At 48.5% G+C, this 25,269-nt stretch overlaps 2 protein-coding genes across 5 annotated transcripts in view; one reads left to right on the top strand and one right to left on the bottom strand.

The window, feature by feature from the left end:
• Window positions 1-2,156: 2,156 nt before the first annotated feature.
• Window positions 2,157-6,916, bottom strand: RASL11B (RAS like family 11 member B). 2 transcript variants are annotated; one of them, XM_003128970.5, is made up of 4 exons: window positions 6,607-6,916; window positions 5,908-5,964; window positions 4,486-4,562; window positions 2,157-3,672 (listed from the first exon to the last, which is right to left on the bottom strand). In XM_003128970.5, exons 1-4 carry the CDS (start codon window positions 6,746-6,748, stop codon window positions 3,202-3,204), a joined length of 747 nt encoding a protein of 248 aa, XP_003129018.2. In that variant the 5' UTR covers window positions 6,749-6,916; the 3' UTR covers window positions 2,157-3,201. The 2 variants fall into 2 exon arrangements, with proteins under 2 accessions (XP_003129018.2, XP_084829992.1); XM_084973866.1 differs by lacking the exon at window positions 4,486-4,562.
• An 8,448-nt stretch (window positions 6,917-15,364) lies between these two features.
• Window positions 15,365-25,269, top strand: part of LOC146400434 (uncharacterized) — a 39,352-nt gene continuing 29,447 nt past the window's right edge. For all 3 annotated transcript variants that reach the window (XR_014812438.1, XR_014812439.1, XM_084972044.1), the window contains exon 1: window positions 15,365-15,519. The gene's annotated coding sequence lies outside the window, so the exon portion shown is untranslated. The remainder of the gene's footprint in view (window positions 15,520-25,269) is intronic.

Genomic DNA, 25,269 nt, shown 5'->3' with positions numbered 1-25,269 from the left:
AGGGATCGAACCCAGGCCATAGCAGTGACCCTAGCCGCTACAATGACAAGGCCAAATCCTGAACGTGCTGCACCAGGAGGGACCTCTGGAAATGAGATGTTTTTGAATCTCGTGTTAGCACATGTCTCTTCCTGCCGCCAACACATAGCCTCTTCTCAGAGGTTAGGTTAGGCTAGAAGCGTAAAAAAATTGCCCTCGATTCAATGAAGGTTGGCGACATCACGAGAAGCCTTCTCAAGAGCAGGAAGGGCATAACCCTGTGGGGAAACAGATGAATGCCTGGCACTGTCCCATTTTAGGCCCTCAAGAACCATTCATTATGGCTGCTTCCCTTGTCCCACAGGCCCACGTGTACAGCAGTGGCCTATATATGAAATCTTATAAAGAACACTGACCATGGTCCAAGGACATTGATGCCCCCCCTTTGTGTGAACTCGAGGACATCCCTCAAGACCTCAGGCCTGTTTTTCTCAGCTGTCAAATGCTGGTATGACCCCACACACACACCCCTGAAACTGACAGCATTAACAGCCTGAACCCAGCCAGAACCCAGATTGGGACTTGAATCCACGTGCTGGGACTCGAACCCAGCCTAAACCCAGATTGGAACTTGAACCCAAGGTTTTAAATTAGAATCCCTCACCCTGTGCCTGGACTCGCTGAGGTTCAGGTTCTTCATGCCTCCGTGCAGAAGGAATTCAGCGAGAGACAAAGTGATAGGCAAGAAATAGATTTATCAGGATAGGACCCTTGCAAGAGATGCAAGCGGGAAGGCAAGGAGGCTCAGCCCCAAGGATCCGGTGGGCTACAGTTTTATCCTCCAGGGGGAGTGGGGGTTGGAAAAGCCCACCTCTTCCTTTCTGGGAGTAGCAGCTCCTCCTCAGTATTCCGGTAAGGTGTATTCAAATCAGCAGAAGGCCAGGGATGCGGCCCTCAAAAAGACAAAAAAAAAAAAAAAAAAAAAAAAATCAGCAGAAGGGTGGTCCTCAAACTCCTGCCCTTGGTCTGAATCTGAATGAAGACCTCATCCCATCCCCCAGCCAAGGACCTAAGGCTATTCTCGCACTTACACTCGTCAAGCAAGCCTGCCTTGTTCTGATGGTTTTGAGCAATTTATTTACTTACAGTGATCTCCCAATATCCTCTAAGTTTCCCTCATTATCCCCCGTGGTCCTTTATCAGGATTTCTAAAACTACCCGTGCCTACTCCATCCCTATCACCCTTAGGGTTATCCTAAGGATTAAATGACACCACGTAGGGGAAAGCAGTCCTCAGACAAATATCGAGTGTGGTTATTTGCCCATAAAGACGGTGACTCACTTAGCTTGTATGAAAGGGCTCCCAGGCGGGATGGAAGCAGATGAGAGCCCTGGCAGTTTTAGCACATTACCTGGGGCAGGAGCTATTTGGGAGGGGTTCCCAGATCAAAGGCTGGGAGCTTCCCAATGAGCACAAAATGCACTTTTGGAAAGTGGCATACCCAAATGGAGCACGTACGGAAAGGCAGCAGTCCTGTGTAGAAGAAGCACGATGGTGGCTTAGCTAAGCGATCTCTTACCAGCCTAAAACATCTGTCCCATATTTGTCTTCGGTGGACCCGGAGGATCAGGAAGGAAATGAATAAGAGAGATGCTCCCTGTCACTCTAAAGCAGCCACTTACAAGCGATAAGGCTCGCAGGCCTGGGCCTTTGACAAGTTATGTAGCTCGTTTTCAAGCCTGTTTCTACATCTACAAAGTGGGCATAATAATAATAACGTGCCTTATCAGTTTGTTGGGAGGCTTAAGCGCTCACCCCAGGAAGGCATCGTGCCTGACTTGATGTGCCCAAGCTGAGTGATACTTGGTTTAAAGGACAGAAGGGGAGTATTTCAATCAAGAACAAGTCAGGGGGAGTTCCCGATGTGGCTCAGCAGTTAATGAACGCAACTAGGAACCATGAGGTTGAGGGTTCGATCCCTGGCCTCGCTCATTGGGTTAAGGATCCAGTGTTGCCATGAGCTGTGGTGTAGGTCACAGATGTGGCTCAGATCTGGCGTTTCCGTGACTGTGGTGTAGGCCGGTGGCTACAGATCTGATTCGCCCCCTAGCCTGGGAACTTCCATATGTCGAGGGTGCGGCCCTAAAACAAACAAATGAACAAGTCAGATGTCTGCTCTCTTTAAATGAGCTTTATTGTACATAAAATAAATTAATTACAGTTTCAGCCAAAGCATGAGTGGCTTTTTAAAGTGCATCTGGGTAAGGGGGTTTGGCGGTTGCCCCTGCCTCTGTTCACTCGCTGTAAGATAAGTGTTCTGTCGTGAAGCCACAACTCGGCCAGGTCCGGAAACCACCCAGCGTCATTGCTGTGAGCTGCTGACACACCACACACCAAAATCAATGGACACTGTTTTTTTCTGGACCTGATGAAACAATTTTTTTAAAAAATCATACTGTCTCACAATGACTTCAAGTCTGGGGCCGAAGTGCTTGAGTCCTCAACCACTCAACACATACCCAGCCCAGCTCAGCATACGCATCAGCATCAGGAGGTAGGAGCCTCCTGCAGGCCCAGAAACTCACACGTGTCTGTATATATAACATTCGGCCCATAAACTCCACCCTTTGGGGAAGGCGAGGGTAGTATTTTCCTCCTCGTTCTTTCAAAAGAGAAATCTGGGTATCCTTCAGGTTAGAAGGGCAGCTCATAACAAAGAGGATCCCAGAAACACATATACTTGTATGAGAAAAGCAATTCTTCCTCTCGGGGGAGGAAAAAAAAAAAAAAAAAAAAAGGAAAGGAAGAAAGAATAAAAAAAAAAGAGGACAGCTCATGAAGGCTTCATCTGTTCCTTCATTCCCGCTGTAAAGCACATCAATACATGGGGGAGACTACAACTGACCGTCATTTACAAGGTTGTTGACAAAATCTGAACCCCTCGTGTCCCTCCCCCACTCCAGAGGAAGAGCCACAACACGGGGCGGGGGACGTTTCACATATTCACAGGGTGGCTCAGTGGGCTCGTTCCAGCCACCTCAGTTCTGTCCCCCTGCTTAGGACAACGCTTCCTCTTCGGCCGCAGTTCCATAGGCTCTCTTGGCCCCTTGGCTCCAGCCCTTTCTGGACCCGTGACTAACTGCCAGCATCCAACGTTCCTGCCGAACCTCGGGTCTCTCTTCCCGGGAAGACCAAACCCCCTGGAGCGCCCCACCCCAGCGTCAGACGGAGGTGACAGTCCTGACTTTGGCAGAGAGGGCTTGCTTGAACCTCCTCTTGAGGTCCTGCATGTTGGGGGACTTGGGCCTGGGGATGAGGGAGGTGCGCCGCTTCTCTGGAGTGCTGCTGGGCTGCTGCTTGTGACTCACTTCTTTGCACAGCACGTGGAAGGCGTTGTAGACGTCGTTGTCATTCTCGCTGACGGACACTTCGTAGAAGGAGCAGCCCAGCATGCTGGCCAGCTGCAGTCCGAGCTGGGGGTCCACCTGCTTGATGTGCAGCAGGTCGGCCTTGTTGGCCACGACCACCACGGGCAGCCGGGCGCCCAGGTGCAGCTGCTGCACGTGCTGGTGGAGCTGGCCGGTGAGTTCGTAGCTCTTGTAGTCGGTGACGGAGAAGACGATCACCACGGCGTCGGCCCAGCGGATACACCGATTCAGCTGCTCCGTGCAGCTCAGGCCGTTCTCGTGGACCTGGAAGAGAGGGGTGACGGCAAGGTGAAGGGCGAGGGCGGGAGAGCGGGTTCAAATGAGCCCTGAGCAGGAACGCCAGGTTGCGGGGCCATAAACCAATTCTTTCATCTCCACCCTCACTCAGGCTTTCTCAACAATATGTTGATCCAGCTGCATGGAGCTGGAATAAATAACAGAGCAGCTCGCCACACTCAAGTGGAAAATTGACCTGCAGAGAACTCCATGCAGGGAGACTTTGTAGTTGCACAAAATGGGAAATTAACTGGCTAGACAGTAAGTCTGGGGAAGCAAAGATAGGAGCTGGAAGCATTTAAACCTGGATAACTGCCCAGTTCAAGAGGGGGAAAAAGAAAGCGCACACACACACACACACACACACACACACACACACACACACTCTTGCATGGTTCTTTGTCTATTGAGTAACTTTCCAGAATATAAAAGTGACTGCAAGTGTTTGGACACTATACCTAGATGTTTGATTTTTATTGCCAAAAACACAAACGTAAAAACCGACCTTTCTAACCAGAGTAAGGGCGTGGTGCCAAGTCCAAGTGTGTTTGGTTTGGTCTCTCTTGCTGGGGAGAATCCTCCCAAGAGAAGATTTCTGCCCCTTAGCCAAGTCTCCCAAACTGAGCCAGGCTCAGACTGACCATGAGCCAGATACAACTGAAATGACAAGCATATAAAAGCAGAGACCTGACTCCCCAAGTTTCTCTCCTCCTTTGGCGTGAGGTACCCTGAAGACAAATGAACAAGTCCACAGCCAAGCAGACCACCTCTGACCAAGTCACATATCTCAGAGCTTCTCACCTGAATACCTGGAGTGTCTTGAACCTGAATAGCCAGGGTTTTGCCTTCTATTTGGACTTGTCTGGTATAGAGATTACCTAGGAAGGAAAAAAAAAAATTATGTTCTTCCTTCCTGTACAACTTTTAAAATATTGTGGCTGTTTTTTTTTTCTTTCTTTTTTTCTGTTTTGGCCACTCCTGCAGCACGGATAAGTTCCTGGGCCAGGGATCAAACCCATGCCACAGCAGGAACCCACTGCAGTGCCACCACCAGATCCTTAACCCACTGCACCACAATGTTTTAAATCCCTGTGGGATATTTTTTTTAACTTAGAAAATATGACTTAAACCAATGCACAAAAATAAGCTATAGGTTCTTCTATTTCATGGGCTTATTTCAGGTCTTTTAAAAACAACTGCCATTTTAACCCCGTATTAGCAGATTTATTAAAACTAGGACAAAGCATGTAAGTTTTTGGAAACTTAGTTGTTTAATTTTAAATGAAGTATCCACAATTAGAGAATTTCCTTGAAAAAAATTCCCTTGTTCAGCATGTGTGAGATTCTGTTTCATTTTAGTACTGATCACTCTTTGGCATAAATTTTATATTTTAGTTATTAGATATAATGGCTTGGTGGGCAAATATTGTTAGTCAATGTACAGCCAACATTATCAATTGCAATAAAAGTGTGACATAACATAGCTGACTCTACATCAAAGCAGAGGGCTGTCATGCCTTATCTTGAGATGCTTTATATAGTGCATTTCAAATAATCCCCCAAAGGTACTTCATATGGTCTAAGGAATTAAGCAATTTGCTAACAGAGCATAGGTAGAAAGCTCTTAAGCCTCCCCAGTAGATATTCTTAATCGCAGGGATTGAAATCCTGTCCTCTCATTAATTCAGGAACTCTCCTTCTAAAATTTTACCATCAAGTTACTTTTCTTTGTGACGAGAAGAGAACTTTGGGTTTACAACTGCTCTCTTTTGGCCTTTGCTTTCAAAGGTCACCTCTGAAAGGCAGCCAGCAGTGAGGGCGAGGGGTGGGGTGGGGGTAGGAGCTGGCCATCTTTTTTTTTTTTTTTTTTTTTTTTTTTATGACTTTTGCAGGAGTGTTTTGAAGGGAGAGGCTCTTGAGTACAAAGGGTGCTTCCAGCTGGGGTCCCTATAGTTAAAACATACCAAGGGGAATACTTTCAGGCACTTGATAAAATGATGAATGGGCTTGGAATGGAATGAGGCCAGATGGCAGTTATGGGGGTGGGGGGTGGAGTATGGGAGGGGGCAAGTGAAGTTGGAGGTGGCAGGATCCCGGGGCTCAGACTGTCACTCTGAAGGACCCTGCCCATAGTGACACACACACACACACACACACATAAATGGGAACAGCAGTATTGGTGCAAGCTGACAGCATTTTCCTCAAACAAATTTATTTCCTCACCTGCATTTCTTTCATAGTCACCAATGAATCGTTTGGTGAGGAACCGGACGACCAGAGCTGCAGGTCAGAAAAGAGAAAGCAAAGAGGGTTAACCTTGGCCCAAGAAGTTAGGCTAGTCTCCACCCCACCCCCCAGCCTAAAAAACAATTCTCAGAGAAAGCCAGCCGGCCACCAAATGAAATTCCTACCCTGCAGCTCCTTGACCCTTCTTCCAGACACAACGGAGAGGGGGCTAAAGGCATCGTGAGTTATGGCCCTGTCCAGCTGGAAGGGTCATTTGGTCCCAACCCCCATCCCCTGAGCCCGGCCGAGCCCCACCTAAGCCTTCCCGCAGACAAACGTCTTTCCCAACCTTAAAGATCTCCAGGAGGGGATTAACATTCACTAACTCCCCTTTCTGTGCCAGGCTCTGCCAGAGGCTCAAGAACCCAAAAATTCGAATGCCGATCGTGCGGGTGGTATAGAGGGTTGTCTGGCCATTCAGGATCAATTTGTTTCCCTCATATGATTAAGGAAGGGGTTGGAAAGGACGATAGCTAAGGTCCCTCCCGAGGGGCAGCGGGTCAATAGGAGAGAGCGAGCGGTCCGGTGGCAGCTCCCTTCTCTCCACCACGCCTCGATTAACCGCGACTCCCAGCGGGGGCCGCCCACCTCCAGCGGGGGAGTTAAACGGGTTCTCGCCGGAGCGCGAGGACTCACCGGTCTTGCCCACGCCACTGGCCCCAACCACGGCGATCTTGACCAGGCGGCGGCCCGCCGCCCCTAAGCAGCAATCGGCGGCGGCTGCGCTGCCCGGGGCGGGGTACTCGGAGATGGTACACATGTTCTGAATAAGGCGCATCGCCGCTTCGGCGGGGACTGCACCGCGCGGGACCGGACCTGCGGGTCGGGAAGAGGCTCGCGCTACGAGGGAGCAGGCGGGAAGACAGAGCAGGGGAGTCCGCGATAAAAAGGTACCAGAACCCGCGCGTAATACGTCTCCGGAGGGCTCAGGTTCCAGGCTGGGACTGCACTCCGGCTGCGCGCGCGCCGTTTTGTCCGGGGCCGGCTCCGCCCCTTTCCTCCCGTGGCCAATCCCCGGGCGCCTTGCGCAAGGCCCCGCCCCCGGCGCCTCTCCGCGCGCGCGGCGCCCTTAGGGTCGCCAGGAGCCGGTGCCCGGCCTCGTGAGGCGAGGGGAAAATGGGGCAGCCGGCCCGGGAGGGGGGCAGCATGTGGGCTGGAGCCGGCGGCGCAGCCAAAGGCGGAGACGGGAGAGAAGCGCTGGGCGCAGGCTGGGGTCCTGCTGCGCCGGCACAGGGCAGATGCTGTGGCTTCGGAGTTGGGGGCGCCTCGGTTCCAGGAAACTGGGGGCGGCCGTGGGGGAGCTGCCTGTCCGCCAGTCTACCTGCCTGACCGCCCGGGAGAGCGCGGCCCGGGGCCCCCCATGAGCATTACCAGCCATCTGCACCCGCCTGGATGCCCAGCCCTCCCGCCTACTCCCTGCAGCCAGCAGACCTCTCTGCCCCGCGCCCTCCACCCTCAGGGGAGCTGCGCCCAGGGGGCTGGGGGGCCTCTAGGGTATGAGCGCTTGAGGTCGCCCGTCCTGCTCCCCGGCTTCGCGCCTGTTTCCTTAATTGGGGGCACTGACTTGGGTACGTGCGGCCAGGATGGCATGCCCAATTATAGATTTGACTGCAGTGGCCATCAGTAACAAAAACCCCTTACCCATTCCCCTGAAATGTGGCTTTGGGGGAAAATAACGTCACCCATTTTGCTCTAGCTCTTGTTGGCAAGGTGGCGGATCACTCACCCTTTGACAAGCTCACGTGAACACGCGTGCGGTCGAGTGCGTGTACGGCGCACTCAGAGGCAAATCTAGAAGTAATTATGGAACAAGCTTTCTAGCAGCCTCACACACAGTCACACCTCCTCCAAGATCTGTGAAAAGGAAAGAAACAGCCCAGCTGTCTCTGTGTACTGACTGGATTGGGAAGCAGACATTCCGAAGGGTATGCACTTAGTCTCTGGCCATCAGGAATGGCAAGGTTGGTTAAGTGACTTGATGCCAACTTGCGCTCATAAAATCCCGAGCTCCAGCCCCTTACATTCTTACCAAAGACATCTTCAATAGTGGGCTGAATTCTCCATCCAAGCAACATTCTGTAGCCGAAACTGACTGCAGAATGTCACCAGACACTCAGGCTGACCCCCCCTCCATTCCCCCTCTTACCCTCCCTCCTGCCCACCCACCTAACTGGGTGGGCCCCTAAAGTTCCAGGGGCTTTTTTTTTTTTTTTTTTTTTTGGCTTTTTGCTACTTCTTGGGCCGCTCCCGCGGCATATGGAGGTTCCCAGGCTAGGGGTTGAATCGGAGCTGCAGCCACCGGCCTACGCCAGAGCCACAGCAACTCGGGATCCGAGCCGCGTCTGCAATCTACACCACAGCTCACGACAATGCCGGATCGTTAACCCGCTGAGCAAGGGCAGGGACCGAACCCGCAACCTTCTGGTTCCTAGTCGGATTCGTTAACCACTACGCCATGACGGGAACTCCTCCAGCGGCTTTTATCCCAGAGGCACATGACAACAAATGCTGTGGCATTGTGCCCACGCCCACATTAAAGGTTGAAGGGTAAAAGTAAACCAGTTCCCTTCTTCCCAGGTCAGGCATTTAGTTTGGACTCTCTTTTCTAGCCTTGACTTAACTGACCAGGTATTTAATAAAATTTACGATGCTGACCCAGTTTAGGCGCTGCGATGAACTCTCTGGCCTATCACAGTTTAGGTGTTTGCAGAAAACCAAGGAGGAAATAGAAGAGTAACCTCGGAGTTCCCGTTTTGGCTCAGTGGTTAACGAATCCAACTAGGAACCATGAGGTTGCGGGTTTGATCCCTGGCCTCGCTCAGTGGGTTAAGGATCTGGTGGTGCCATGAGCTGTGGGGTAGGTCACAGATTTGGCTCGGATCTGGCATTGCAGTGGCTGTGGCCTAGGCTGGTGGCTACAGCTCCAATTAGACCCCCTAGTCTGGGAACCTCCATATGCCAGCAGGTGGAGCCTGACAAAAGACCAAAAAAAAAAAAAAAAAAAAGGGAGTAATCTCAAATTGCCTAGGATAGGTGACTTAATTAGCAAGATATACAACCTTAATAATAAGCATAAGAAAAGGTTGACTTCTAGGGAATTCAGCCATTTGAGTCAGAAGGGAAAAGGGTGTATCCAAAATACCCTACATTTTCCTGCATTGGTTTAATTCCAACTTGAATTTCATAAAAATTGCGAAAATGCTCTGTTTCTTTGTTGCTATAAAATCAAACTATATTAAACAAGACGATAGGGACAGTAACCATGTACTTTTCAAACCCCTCCCCTCCAAAAAAATGCCTGTAATTCTATCATGCTTACATGGTAAAATAAGGATGTAGTCTCAAAGTTTTGCTTAACTGCATTTACACACACACACATACACACCCTTGACAAAAGTCGTCAAGAGGAATTTTGCTTTGAATCCTTTTAGCTTCTGGGGCTTGATTTTCAGTACCATGAGTCTGCACCAAGCCTATGATTTTTCTGTCTGAAACACAAAGGCTGAATTTGGTATTCTAATTTTAGCTTGAAGGATCTGGCTGTGCTTTAAAGAACACAGAAAAGAAAGAGATGGATGGAGAAAAGCTCCTCGAATTCCAAACATCTAGCAAAGAGCCCTCCTCCACCCCACCTGCCTCAGAGAATGACACTGAGAGTTATCCCTTCTCAGAAATTCATAGAATTAGTCAAAAGCAAAGGGAAGGGGCAGGAGAATTGGTACATTTTGATGGCTTGTTTTATTCCAGGCTGTGGGCTAGGGATTATCTCCTTTTACCTTCATGACAGTCCCAAGTGGTACATGTCCTCATTACTTCCCATTGCAGTTTTTAGTGCTGCTTAGTAAACCATCTCAAGCCTTAGTGGCTCACAGTTCTGTGGGTTGACTGTGCTCAGCTGGGCGGTTTGCCCCCATGTTCTTGCAGCCAGATGGCAGCGGGAGCTGGAGTCATCTAAAGCCTCATCTGGGCTGGACATCCGAGATTGGTATCTTTTCACTGACCTGTCTGCATTTCAGCTGGAATGGCCAGCGTCTCTCTCTCTCTCTCCCTCTCTCTCCCCTGCCTCTCAGTGCCATTAGCTCAGGCTCCCTCACAGCACGGTGGGTGGCTTCCCTTAGAAGGGCTAGTCTAAGACAGGAAGCAGAAGCCGTCCATCTCTTACAGCCTGTGCTTGGAAACTGGCACAGCATCACTTCTGCTCTATTCTGTTGGTCGGTCCCAGAACCCACCCAGATTAAAGGGTAAGGGGCGTAGATCCTACCTTTCGCTAGGAGTAGTGTCAAAGAATCTGAGGTCGTGTGTAATTCACCACTGTTCCATTTTCTAAATGAGAAAACAAAATTTCACATTAAAAATTCCTCCAAGGTCATATATCCTATAAAGGACAGAGCCAAAATCTGAAAAGGATGAATAACATAGAAAATATCCAGGATGGTCACCATGAGATGGACAATGTGATGCAATGCTACAATGGTTAAACTGCTCTTGCTCACGGGTGCACGCTCTCTCTCTCTCTCCCGTTAACCTAACACTAGAAATGGAAAGGAAACTGAGTAGGAACCCACCGTGTCCTCCCCACTTCTCCCGCATCCCAAAGAACCTAAAGGCCCAGAAAAGGAGAGATGAGGCCCTATCTGAGATTTAATTTTCAATGATAAAAGAGTATAAGGAGGTTTTGGGAGTTCCCGTCGTGGCTCAGTGGTTGGCGAATCCTACTGGGAAACATGGGGTTGTGGGTTCGATCCCTGGCCTTTCTCAGTGAGTTGAGGATCTGGTGTTGCCGTGAGCTGTGGTGTAGATGGCAGACGCGGTTCGGATCCTGAGTTGCTGTGGCTCTGGCGTAGGCCAGTGGCTACAGCTCTGATTGGACTCCTAGCCTGGGAAGCTCCATATGCCACAGAGTGGCTCAAGAAATGGCAAAAAGACAAAAAATAAATAAATAATAAATAATATAAGGAGGTTTTTTTTTTTAATTGATTGCTTTCAGACCACTGTTCAAGACCACTATTTTCATTGCCTTTTTTTTTTTTTTTGTCTTTTTGTCTTTTTGCCATTTCTTGGGCCGCTCCCTCGGCATGTGGAGGTTCCCAGGCTAGGGGGGGTCCAATCAGAGCTGTAGCCACCAGCCTATGCCAGAGCCACAGCAATGCAGGACCCAAGCTGCGTCTGCAACCTACGCCACAGCTCACCGCAACACCAGATCCTCAACCCACTGAGCGAGGCCAGGGATCGAACCTGCAAACTCATGGTTCCTAGTTGGATTCGTTAACCACTGAGCCACAACAGGAACTCCTTCATTGCTTTTATATCATGTGTATTGGCACCTCTCTCTGCTACTTTGAACTGTTTTCCTTTGGTCCTGCAGAGGGAGTCTTTATTGATGTCACTTGCTCAGATACTTTTCCATTCATCAGTAAGAACACCCCCCCCATTTTCCTTTGGAAGCCTCCCTGCCACACTTTCATGTAGCTCTGGTGGTGGCAGTGGGGAGATATGACTTCCTGATTCGTGTGCAGTCATGGTCGCTGTACAAGCCACACTGAGACTGACCCCCAGCAGCAGCATTTCCCTCATTCAGAAATCTGAGTTCAGGGAGCTCCCGTTCTGGCGCAGTGGTAGCAAACCCAACTTGTATTCATCAGAACATGGGTTTGACCCCTGGACTCTCTCAGGGGGTTAAGGATCCAGCATTGCTGTGAGCTAAGGTGTAGGTCACAGATGTGGCTCCAATTCGGCCCCTTGCCTGGGAACTTCCATATGCTATGGATGCATCCCGAAGGAAAGAAAGAAAGAAAGAAATCTGAGCTCAGCCATTCCTCCTTCACTGGAAATTACAGCTATCAGGCTGCCCCTTTCTTTTAATTTCACCATTGTGGTTACCCTATGAGTGCTATCCTGCAATCTATAGAAAGAAACACACAATTGAATGAATACTAGTACATCCAGACAATGGAGTAGTCCACACTAGATAGAAATGAGCTATGAAGCCATGAAAAGCCATGGAGGAAGCTTAAATGCATATTTAGTAGGTAAAGCAAGCCAATCTGGAAAGGGTACATACTGAATAGTCCCAACTATATGACACTCTGGAAAAGGCAAATCTAAGAAGACAGTAAAAAAAAAAAAAAAATATGTCATTTATTGCCATTGGGGAGGAGGGATGGAGGGATGAACAGGAAAAACACAGAGGATTTCTAGGGCAGTGAAACCACTCGGTATGATACTGTAGTGGTGGTTACATGTCTTTACACATTTGTCCAAACCCATAGAATGGATAACACCAAGAGTGAACCCCAGTGTATACCATGGGCTTTGGGTGCTAGTGATGTGTCAGTGTAAGTTCATCAGCTGAAACACACATACCACTCTGGGGAGGGATGTTGATAATTGCAGGAGGCTGTGTGTCTGGGGGGACCAGGATACAGGCTACATATGGGACGTCCGTACCTTCTGCTCAATGTTGCTGTGAATCTAAAACTGCTCTTTAAAAATGTAGTTGATTTTATATATCCATATATATGATAGAACATCTCGTCCAAATTTCTCCTACAATATCCTTGCTAAGAGATGGTCCAACCCAATCTAGACCGCTTCGAGTGATGGGAACTTCCCACCATGCACAGCAGCACCTTAATATTAGCTATTGTCTTTTCTCCCATAGCCTCCTTCCTGAAGGACAGAGACTGGCACCCTCACCAGCTTTCCAAACACCTGCTCCATTGCCCCTGTGCCTTCCGTGGTAGTTTGGAGAGGGCTAAAGGACTGATAAGGACTGTGACAGGGAAGCATAAGGAAACAGGAAACACAGGAGGCGAGTCTCCTGCATCTTTGCTGAGGATGACTTGCTATGGCATTTTTTATCATTCCATTTTATTTTTTATATTATTATTATTATTATTTGCTTTTTGGGGGCCACACCCAAGGCATATGGAAGTTCCCAAGCTAGGGATCGAATCAAAGCTGTAGCTGCTGGCCTATGCCACAGCCACAGCAGTGAGGGATCTGGGCGCATCTGCGACCTACACCACGGCTCACAGCAACACTGGATCATTAACCCACTGAGTAAGGCCAGGAATCAAACCCACATCCTTATGAATACTAGTTGAGTTCGTAACCAGCAGAGCCACAATGGAAACTCCCAATCATTCCATTTTAAAAATTTCAAAGGACCATGGCTCAGATGCCGTATCTGGATGAGAGAGGGGAGAGAATTCTTTTTTTGTTTGTTTGTTTTTGCTTTTAGGGCCACACCCTCGGCATATGGAGGTTCCCAGGCTAGGGGTCTAATTGGAGCTACAGCGGGCAGCCTATACCACACCACAGCAATGTCAGATCCTTAACCCACTGAGCGAGGCCAGGGATTGAACCCAAAGCATAATAGAGGGTTTTCACCCAATGGCTCTGTGCACTGGGTTGGAGGACTTATAGTTCTGTATTCTGCTGCAGAGAGCTATGCCTGGCACACAGTGGGGATGTGATTTTTTTTTTATTGTCAACCTTCTTTTTAGTAGAGCCTGGACTGAAAGACTCACTAGGCAAAGTAGAGGGGAAGGCAGATTGGAACTCAAATAAAAAGGACACATGAGGAGTTCCTGTTGTGGCTCAGTGGTTAACGAATCTGACTAGGAACCAAGAGACTATGGGTGCGATCCCTGGCCTTGCTTAGTGGGTTAAGGATCTGGGGTTGCCTTGAACTGTGGTGTAGGCCGGCGGCTACAGCTCCAATTAGACCCCTAGCCTGGGAACCTCCACATGCCACGAATGAGGCCCTAAAAAAGACCAAAGAAAAAAAAAAAAAAAAAAAAGGACGCGTGAGCTTACAAACACACACACACTCTTGCCATTAGAAAGATCACCTATTGACCAGAACACTTTAACTCTGAAAAAAAGTAAGAGCTTAAGTTCCTGGAATGGGCCTCTGCTCCCTGCCACATACCTTGGTTGGTTTCTATGGCAGCAAATGGCCCACCTGCCCCCCCCCCCCCCGACTCAGGGCGAAAGAAGGATTAGTGTCTACAATTCTATTCCCTGCTACTCTCTCAGATGTTATCTTTCTTATTCTGGAAGGTTTCCTCCACCCTCTTTCTCTATTTTCAATGTAATACATCAACTGAAGGTAGAAGAAAAGGTGAAAATAACTCTCCTTTTCATTCAGAGCAAAATCAGAGATTTTCTTCTCTTCCCCATGATTTCAGTCTTAATAGCCTCAGTCATTTTCTCTGGGAACATAGAAGACCTATTTGAAAAGTCATCTGATGACAAGAACTCAGAATATATTCAGGTTTGTGACATAACTTAGAATAGCTAGTGAATTTCCACTGCATTTTCATGGAGAGCAGGGAAACTCACAGGCCCTTTAAACCTTAGGAACTGACATGACTGCATTATTAATAAAGCCATGGTGAGGTGTTCCCTTTGTTAAATGAAACTTACAATATTGAACTAGGCACTTCTGATGTTCTCTGAGATCGTTTTCTTCTGAGTGGGTAGGAATCCTACAAGCAATCAAGGATCTTGCCACATCCCTCCCTAACCCACCATTTATACAGAAGACTAAGGAGTCGAGAGGAATAAGTACTAGCCCCCAGGAGGGAATACTCTTGGAATCCTGGACAAGACACTGAGATCCGGTGATTCCTACAAGCAGAAAGAGTTCAGAACTTTTCAGACCATTGAACCAATTATTTAAGTAGAATCTTTGGTTCCAAATTCCTAAGTAGATTGGGCACACCTAATATTTGCCCTCTAACTTCTCCTAGGGGCGCTTAGCAGGTCACCTAAGGACACTTTAGGCATCCTTATTTATCTTTGCATAGAAGTCGAAGCCTCTCTGCATAGCCTGAGCTCCTTAGCATAAATGTACGAAGCTAAAGGGAAGTCAAAGCTCTTTGTAAATATCCACCTATGTTAAGAGAAAAGAAGTTTCCTTTGCCTCCACTCTCCAAATCGCCTGAATGGTGAAATTGAGAGGCATGAAGTTCTGTTTGGGGCCAAAGCTTTACCTGGTTCTCAAAATCCTCATTGCTTTACCTGGTTCTCAAAATCACAGAAGCCATCAAATACTTTTATAAGCCCTCATGAGCACCCCTGGCTCAAGCCATTCAGCAGTGCCTAAAATATCACAGGTCTTAGTGTAAATTATAAAAACGGGGCCCCAAGGTAGCAGAGGTCTGTAAGTTACTTGGTTTGTGGACATGGAAATGGTGATGTGATCATTTCTTAAACGAGCATGAAGTTCAGTCCCTGCCAAAAAACCCTTTTCATTCTAACATACTCCATGAGAGTTTAGGATTTTCACCAAGATATTTGCATTGTTAATGCATTTCCCTGCTGATTAAAAATGAAAATGGATAGCAGATGAGAAAACTGTGATGCGATCTTTTTTTTTTTTTAGGAAATGCACAAATGACTCATGTACTCACTTGATCTGACAAGGGGACTGGTTTCTATATAAAGAAACAACGTAGTCCCAAAATAGAGCTGCACACAGAAGAATGCAGCAGCTCCTAGAAGAGTTACACATTCCAGGCCTGAGGAACAGGAAGATTGGTATGTTGGGGCATCTCTGCTGGGAATGTTGTGTGAAGTCCATTATTAATTCATTTGGAATGTCAAGTTAGCCGCTCCAGGTCCTGAATGTTTTTCAAGACAGGAAAACTCCAGTGTTGCTTGAGACAATTCTTAACTGGCTCTAAAAGCAAACAACAACAATGACCAAAAAATATTTCATTTTTTTTTTTTTGCAAAGAATGTGTACCCCCAAACCAAAATATGTATTTAGTTCAATGATAAATGAATTATAACAGATTTTGTACCCAACGTATGTTGAATATCCATTGAGATTAGGCATATTAAAGTGCCCTGTAGGAGTTCCCGTTGTGGCTTAGTGGTAAGGAACCTGACTAGTATCCATGAGAATGAGGGTTTGATCCCTGGCCCTACTCAGTGGGTTAAGGATCCAGCATTGCTGTGAGCTGTGGTGTAGGTCGCAGATGTGGCTGGGATCCGGAGTTGCTGTGGCTGTGGTGTAGGCGGGGCAGTTGCAGCTCTGATTCGACCCCTAGACTGGGAACTTCCATATGCCGCAGGTGTGGCCCTAAAAAAAAAAAAAAACTTATAAATAAATAAAGTACCCTGTAAATTATAAAAGTTTAGTACTTTTATATTTTCATGGTGAGAATGAAACAAAGAGTTATTTTTCCAGCTCATATCGTCCCTTAATGAATTGTTGGGAAGTGGTATATTTACAACCGAATGAAAGCCTCTCCCAAATCCCTCCTTCCCTGGGCCTAGATAAAGAGATAGGCTGAAAAGACCTAGGCTGAAGCCCTTCTTGGGCCTATTTGCCCAAACCCACAGTAGAGCCAAGAGCCAAGGCATTCCTCTCTCCCTATGTGCAGGCAAGAAACAGAATCATTTCTTTTGGAGGTGCCAGTGCACTGCTTAGCCACAAGACCCACTGTGCTTCTAGGGCAGAATGTGGCAGGCTCCCCAAGGTTACAGCACCCACAGAACCCATGAACGTGGTGGAGAACAATTTCCCAGACAATTGTTCTGTGCCACTGACTGCCAACTCCAGCAATCTGTCAACAAATTGGCTGATCAGCATCTTGATGGAGCCCTTAGCAGCTTCCCTCTCATCATTGAAACAGCCTGACCCACAGGAGGCCCTTCTACACAGGGCCTGCCCCCCTCTGTCCCTCCATCCTTCCTCCCCAGTTCACCCTCACACAGAGAGCCACTGGGATGTACTTCAGCTTGCTGTATTCTTCAACCTCCCATACGCAGCACTATTTATTTGTTTGTTTGTTTGTTTATTGGTTTTTTTTTTTTTTTTTTTTTTTTTTGCCTTTCCTAGGGCCACTCCTATGGTATATGGAGGTTCCCAGGCTAGGAGTCTAATGCGGGCTGTAGCCACCGGCCTACGCCAGAGTCACAGCAACAAGGGATCCGAGCCGAGTCTGCAACCTACACCCATAGCTCAGGCAACGCCGGATCCTTAACCCACTGAGCAAGGCTAGGGATCAAACCCGCAACCTCATGGTTCCTAGTTGGATTCATTAACCACTGCGCCACGATGGGAACTCCCTATTTGTTTATTTATTAACTTTCCACCCGGGAGTGTAAGCTCCGAGGGAGTAGGGATATTGTAGCCTTCCCTACTTCATCTCCAGAACCTAGAAGCTGGCACGTAGCACGTAACAGATGTTGTGGAAAAGTGAACAGATGAAAGAATCTGTGCACTTTTCTAGGCACTGGGAAAGGAGGGGGCGGAGAGAGGCTGAGGAAGCTAGAACTGTGGATGCGGATGGCGGGGGAGTCAGGACCGAGGGGGCACAGGGAGGGTGGGGATGAGAACAAAGATGGAGCTGGGCTTTGGAGGCGAGGCAGGCTCTCGGGGCTGCTCCACTCCACACGCTGGCTCTGTCTTGGCTCACTCTTTTCACGGACGCCAGAAGCTGCATCGAGATGGGTTTGCAGGTGGAGCTCATGGTCAGGTGGAGAAGATGGAGAGAATGCTGCCGCTGGCCTGAGGACGTCTCAGGAATGAGAAGTGAGGCCAATAGTCGAGACTGGAGGGGTTGGACTAGGAAACGACAGGGCGGTGGTGGGGACAGATCAAGGAGAAGAGAACAGGCAGGTCACATCCACTGAAAATGTTTCTGGAACCAAAGGACCCACTGATGTGAGACGGGGAGGCGGGGGGGGGGGGCAGGGCGGGGCTCAGGCAGCAACAGTCCAATGGGGAAGCAGAAACAGAGAAATGGGTGTGGCATCTCAGGAAGCCAAGTGGGTGAGTTTCCCTGGGATTTGGATGGGTAGCTGATTCTGGAACCTACCTGGGCTGGACCTCCATGAGGAGGGAGAGTCATGGTGAGTGACTCCTGGATCTTCCTGGGGACAGGCCACCATGCTGCACACCCAGCTTCCAATCTGTTCAGGGACAGACAGGCTCACAAGGGTAGGGACCGTAGGATCTTACCACATTTGTTTTCTCTCTGTCTGGCAAGTGCCCAACACATATTAGATTTCAGTAAATAGTTGATGAGTAAAATTAATGACTAGAGCAGATTTTGTGCAGGAACGGACAAATACGGTTTTCCCTTGTTCACTGCCTCCTGTGGGTTTTATCCTGGTCCTAAGGGACCTCACGTGCCTCCAGCAATGATATTAATACCAATTAATCATATACTGTGTCCCAGGCACTGTTCCAAGTGCTCCATATGTATTAACTCAGTTAATTGTCACCACAAACCCACAAAACAAGGCTAAGACTATTGTTATCCAGTTTACAGACAGAGGATCCAGGCCCAGAAAAATGAGGTGGTTTTTTTCAAGATGATGTAGGTAGGAAATGGGAAAGGCAATGCTGGAACCCAGACAGTCTGGCTCCAGAGTCCCGCCATCCGCAGCCTGCTGTCCACCTCTCTGTACACTCTGCGGTCGTGCCTCCCCAGGGCCAAGTCCCCTCTGTCCTCAGCCTTCATCACGCTTTTTCATCTTCTGTGCAGCTTGCAGGTGGAGGGGTTTGTACTTGGAAAGGAATGTGTGAAATGCAAGGATGAAGAGGGCAGCAGTTTGGGGAGAGACTGGAGTCGCAGGCTGTGTGTGTGTGTGTGTGTGTGTGTGTGTAGTAAGGGCTTCCAGTGTTTTGTTTGTTTGTTTGTTTTTTGTCTTTTTGCCATTTTCTTGGGCTGATCTCGTGGCATATGGAGGTTCCCAGGCTAGGGGTCCAATCAGAGCTGTAGCCTCCGGCCTACGCCACAGCCACAGCAATGCGGGATCCAAGCCGTGTCTGCGATCTACACCACAGCTCACGGCAATGCCAGATCCTTAACCCACTGAGCGAGGCCAGGGATCGAACCCTCAACCTCATGGTTCCTAGTCAGATTCGTTAACCACTGTGCCACGACAGGAACTCCAAGGGCTTCCAGTGTTAAAAATGACTTCTATATTTTTACTTCTTTTTCTTTTTTGTCTTTTAGGGCCGCACCCTCAGCATATGGAGGTTCCCAGGCTAGGGGTCTAATCAAAGCTGTAGCTGCCGGCCCACACCACAGCCACAGCAGTATGGGATCTGAGCTGTGTCTGTGACCTACACCACAGCTCACGGCAACGCCAGATCCTTAACCCACTGAGCGAGGCCAGGGATCGAACCATCAACCTCATGGTTCCTAGTCGGATTCGTTAACCACTGCGCCACGACGGGAACTCCAAGGGCTTCCAGTGTTAAAAATGACTTCTATATTTTTACTTCTTTTTCTTTTTTGTCTTTTAGGGCCGCACCTTCAGCACATGGAGGTTCCCAGGCTAGGGGTAGAATCAGAGCTGTAGCTGCTGGCCTATGCCCCAGCCACAGCAACGCCAGATCTGAACTGTGTCTGCGACCTACACCACAGCTCATGGCAACACTGGATCCTTAGCCCACTGAGCGAAGCCAGGGATTGAGCCTGTGTCCTCATGGATGCTAGTCAGATTCATTTCCACTGAGCCATGATGGGAACTCTGACTTCTCATATATTTTTTAAAAATGACTTTTCAGAAAACCCACCAGGGTAAGGCCATTTTCCCGGCTGCATCTCCAGGGCTGAGATTTGACCAGGATGTTACTATGTCAGTTTAGGGTCGGAGCATAGAAAGTTGAGGACTGGCTAATTGGAAAAGCAACACCCAGGAGTTCCCATTGTGTGCAGCAGAAACAAATCTGACTAGGAACCATGAGGTTTCGGGTTTGATCCCTGGCCTCACTCAGTGGGTTAAGGATCCAGCGTTGCCATAAGCTGTGGTGTAGGTTGCAGACTCAGGTCAGATCCTGCATTTCTGTGGCTGTGGTGTAGGCTAGCAGCTGTAGCTCAGATTCAACCTCTAGCCTGGCAACCTCCAAATGCCGCTAGTGCGGCCCTAAAAAGCCCAAACAAAACAAAAACAAAAACAAAACAAAACAAACAAACAAACAAAAACTAAAACAATACCCAAGTAGAAGACTTTCAGCTTATTCCCAGGGTGGGAGGACGAGAGTGTACCTCTTCTTGAATTTAACCTAAGCATTCAGTTCAACCACCTCTTCATTTTGCCCAGAAGTCTCAGACCTGCAAAAGAAACTAGAGTTGGCCCTTTATACCTACGGATGCAAAACCTGCAGATACAGAGAGCAGATTGTATTTGCTATTTTATATAAGGGACTTGAGCATTTGTGGATTGCGGTAACTGAGGGGCCTCCTGGAACTCATACCCAGCAGGTCCTGAGGGACTGTATCCTTAGAATTAGGTCCATGGAGTGACATTCACTTTAACTGCAAGCATCAGCCAGGTACTCGGCAAGGGGCTTTAAAAAAGGAAAAGTGACTGTCATCTCTTTCTTGTTATTTTGCTTTTTCCACCTTCTGTCCTTCTGTTACATAACACCAGCCCCATTCAGAGTGGAGATAATGCTTCACAATAGGCCCAGTGCTCGGTGACCAGAAGCACATTGGCTGAACACTGGTGGCTGTTGACTAATGCCACCACCCCACTTGAGCACTTAATCCTTCACAGAACCCACGACGGCTTCCTGTGTTCTGCCCACGTGACCATTCCGTATAGGCAACAGCCTCTAGCAGGGGTTGAGAGGAGTGTATTCTAGTTTGTTCTGCACCCCCCATGCAGACATACTTCCATGCAGTTGTCCTGGTCTATGAGATGCTGAAAAGTTGAAAAAAGCTGGTACTTTTTCAAATGTTAAAAAAAAAAAAAAAAGTAGAGGAGTTCCCATCGTGGTGCAGTGGTTAATGAATCCAACTAGGAACCATGAGGTTGCGGGTTTGATCCCTGCCCTTGCTCAGTGCATTAAGGATCCGGTGTTGCCATGAGCTGTGGTGTAGGTTGCAGACACGGCTTGGGTCCCGAATTGGGTCCCGAATTGCTGTGGCTCTGGTGTAGGCTGGTGGCTACAGCTCCGATTCAACCCCTAGCCTGAGAACCTCCATATGCTGCGGGAGCGGCCCTAGAAAAGGCAAAAAGACACACACACACACACACACACACACACACACACACACACACACACACACACACACAAAGTTGATACACCGGAAAGACTGGGAAGACTGGGTATTTAACTAGGAAGGAGGATCTGTCGGGTTTATTTGTCTTAATCGTCATGTCTGGGAGGCCATGAGAAGGTCACTGAAATCCTTTGGCCTGATTCCTGCTCCCACGAATGTATAGTCTAGTTAGGAAGGCAAGATTTACAGAGGGACAGAATGGATGATGTATCGTGGGGCAGAAGAAGCATGTCAAGCTGAACTTAAGGGAGAAGACACATTGCCACGGGGCTGGAGTGGCCATAGGCTTCTTAGAAGAGCTGGACTTTGAGTGAGACTTGGAAGAGAGGGTGCCTTTGAAAGGGGTGAACATGGCATCATGGAGAAGAGTGGAAGTGGCTGCGTGACGGAAGGAATTGTGCCAGGATGGAGTGGGTACTCGGATTGGATGAGTTCAGATGTTACCAGGTGATGGGAGGATGTGGAAGCTGGAAAGCACGGTGATGAGTTTTGTCTCGGTGCTCGCTGGTGCCCAGCTCAGTGGGGAAGCTCCCAGTTCTAATCCGTACGATAGGTGGTCTTGGCGTAGGATGTAAGGAATCAAAGGAGATAGAAGAAACAGTGCAGCCATAGCTGATGTCAGAAGTGGACCATGAAGTAATGATTGACTTGAATTATGGTTCCTTTTTTTTTTTTTCTTTTTTTAATTGCATGTTGCTATTCTCTTTATAGTCACTCATGCTTCTTTTCTCAAGGCAGGTACCATGTGTGTTTATATGGTATCTCACACTCAGTAATCTTGCTTGGTCTAATGCTCTGTGTTTGCCATTTTGAAATTCTTAATAAATTTCTTTCTTTTTTTTGTCTTTTGTCTTTTTAGGGCTGCACCCGCAGCATATGGAGGTTCTCAGGCTCGGGGTCCAACTGGAACTGTAGCCACTGGCTACACCACAGCCATAGCAACAACAGATCCGAACCACGTCTGCCACCTGCACCACAGCTCACAACAACACTGGATCCTTAAGCCACTGAGTGAGGCCAGGAATCAAACCCACGTCCTCACAGATGCTAGTTGGGTTCATTAACTGCTGAGTCATGAAGGACACTCCTTAATAATTTGATTTCTGAGCATGCATGTAAGCAAAGGATCTGTACAGAGTAGCAGCATAAGCATGCTGTTTTGGTCCAGAGGCAGGAATTGTGTATATCAACAAAGAAATTGGCCTGGATTTTTTATGTGTGCATACGCACACACGCACACAAATTAGAGTTCAGGGCACCATAGGAATCCAAGGGACTGAAACATAGGCCCACGTAGGTGGTGGTGATACAGCAGCAGCTGCAGACTCTGCAACAATAGAAGTGGCCCTACCTAAGAGACAGAAAGGGGAGTTCCCATCATGGCTCAGTGGTTATTGAATCCGACTAGGAACCATGAGGTTCTGGGTTCAATCCCTGACCTCGCTCAGTGGGTTAAGGAACTGGTGTTGCTGTGGCTGTGGCATAAGCCGGGAGCAACAGCTCCGATTCGACCCCTAGGCTAGGAACGTCCATATGCTGTGGGTGCAGCCCTAAAAAAGCCAAAAGACAACAAAAAGAGAGAGAAAGAGAGACAGAAGGAGCTTTGCCTGATAGAAGCAATGTACGGTCCATTTCTGACATTCGTTTTTCCGTAAGAAACAAAGAAGCTAAAACCACTGATCCTAGTGCCTTGATGTTCCAGGAGCAAAAATCCACGTGCGGGATCAAGCAGGAGTAAAAGGGACCACAGATCAGGAGAAGGAGGCCGGGGAGGGCCAAGAACCCTAAAGAACTGGCTCCTGGAGCCGAACTTGCCCCAAAGCTAAAAATAAGCAATTCAGTTGCTTAAATGGAAAGCAGGTAGACAGGGGACCAAGATTAATCTAGCGGCCGATACCATCCAGCCAATATTTATGAACAGAATTTAAAGGCAAGGGGAACCTTGGGTATTCAAGGAGGGAAGCCCAAGCACGACCAGCCGGGATTTCATTCATTCATTCATTCATTCATTCAGTTGCCTGTTCATCAACCAAATATATAAAATACAGTCACTGAGTGCCCAATTCCAGAAGCCCCACTCACACTCTTTTCTATATAAACTGCGCCCCTGAAGCACCATGTAGAATAAATATGAATGGAGCCTTTGGAGCTGAGTGTCAGGGGAGCCTGGACCGCATGGCTGCTATGTGTCAGGCACTATGTAGATGCAGAAGAATATAGGTTCAGGGTCAAAGTCTAAGAATAGGAAGCAGCCCATGACCCAAGGTTGGATGTTGGAAGAACATACAAAGACAAAAGAGCAAGATATGCACCTCCATAGCCCCAAAGAAAATCCTGCCAGAACCCAGGGACTGGACCAGCTCTTGTTTATGCCTTCTCATTCTTGTCCTCCCATTTTTTTTTCTTTTTTGGGGGCCACACCTGCAGCATATGGAGGTTCCCAGGCTAGGGGTCGAATCAGAGCTACAGCTGCCGGCCTGCATCACAGCCACAGCAACACGGGATCTGAGCCACATCTGCAACCTACACCATAGCTCACAACAACACTGGATCCTTAACCCACTGAGTGAGCCCAGGTATCGAACCCCCGTCCTCATAGATACCAGTCAGGTTTGCTAACCGCTGAGCCATGACGGGAACTCCCTGTCCTCCCATTAGATAGATGTGAAGAAAGCTGCAGGTAGAGAGGTGAAAATTAAAGCACATTTATAGACAGATGCGAAGTTAAAAAGTAGTCTCAACCAAGCCCTCCCGTACCTACCCTGCGGGGAGGGTGTCACTTTCCTTCCATGAAGGTCAGAATGAGTACAGACAGCTTCAGCCCCTCCCGCGACACCCCAGACACCCCAAATGGCTTGCTTTTCCAGCCTGTGCAGTGTAATAAATGGCTTTCCTCCCCCTGGAAGGCTGGTGGCAGAGAATAACTCCAGACCTGTGATGATACCTTTCGCTCTACCTCATTTAACACTTACTGGAGTGAGAAAAGTGAAGTCAGTAAAAAATGTATCAACAGTCCTGCCCTAATTTCTTTACCACCTCAGCTTTTCCTTCTCATTGGCTGCATGATTTACTGAACATGAGCTAACAGTCGCAAGCCTGGTACCTGGGGAGCACAGGGAGGCTTTGGGGAAATCCCAAACTAATGTCACATTGATGGCTCACAGAGTAGGAAGCTGGCCATAATGTCACAGCGAATGTCTGATTGCTTAACGCGATGGAGAGAAATTTCCATAGAAAGCCTGTGTCAGCAAAGCAATAGAAAAGCTGAGTCTTTTCCATAGAAAGCCCCTGCTCACAGCTGTCTCCCCCTCAAACTGCAATCCCGCAGTCCTGAGGTCATTGTTGGAGATGAGGTCATCACAGTGTCAGCCTTTGATGCTGAAGAAGAATCCGTGATGCCTTTAGCTGAGAAAGCAGGACTGGACTCAGCCAAGGAGCAGAGGAACCACAAGGCTGGTGGAGTGGTTTTCATCTTATCTGGGGAAGATAGGAAAAGAATCTGTTTTCAAAGTCGTCAGGATGCTTCCTGCAGAAGAAAATAACAGACCCTCAATTCAAACTGGCTTAAGCATCAAAATGGAATTTCTGGGCTTGAATAATTGGCACATCCAAGGGTAGACTTGGTGGGTCCAGGTAGGGTTGGGTTCACAGCCTCTAACAGCCACCATTGGTCCACAGGTCTCCGGCCAGCTTTTCCTCTCCTGTCTGACTTCTTTCCCAGGCAGCCTCTGGCCAGGTGACTGTCCTTGGAGACTCCAGGCTTACCTCAGCCATGGAGCTCACAAGTCTCAGCTCAAAAGGAAAGCTCTTTCTCACTATTTCTAGCACAAGCTCCAGAACTGAGTCTCACTGGCTTGGCTTACATTCCCCAATCCAAAGGCAATCATCTTGGCCAAGAGGATAGAAAATGATGGCGTTCCCATTGTGGCTCAGCGGGTTAGGAACCTGACTGGCATCCATGAGAGCACAGGTTCAATCCCTGGCCTTGCTCAGTGGGTTAAGAATCCGGCATTGCCATGAACTGTGGTACAGGCAGCAGACGTGGATCTGGCATTGCTGTGGTGTAGGCTGGTGGCTGCAGCTCAGATTTGACCCCTAGCCTGGGAACTTCCACATGCTGCTGGTGCAGACAGCAAGAAAAAAAGGAAGGGAGGGAGGGAAGGAGGAAGGAAGAAAGGAAGGAAGGAGGGGAGGAGGGGGGAGGAATGCAATTGGCCAGGTGTAGATCACGTGCCCAGCCCTGGCACAGAGAGGT

This window comes from Sus scrofa, chromosome 8 (assembly GCF_054392235.1).
Source record: "Sus scrofa isolate SSC_HxYL_T2T_F1_AM1 chromosome 8, Sscrofa_HxYL_maternal_Yorkshire_Landrace_v2.0, whole genome shotgun sequence".
NCBI classification, from domain to species: Eukaryota; Metazoa; Chordata; class Mammalia; order Artiodactyla; family Suidae; genus Sus; species Sus scrofa.
The sequence above is the reverse complement of the archived record's forward strand: the minus strand, read 5'-3'. Positions and strand labels throughout refer to the sequence as shown.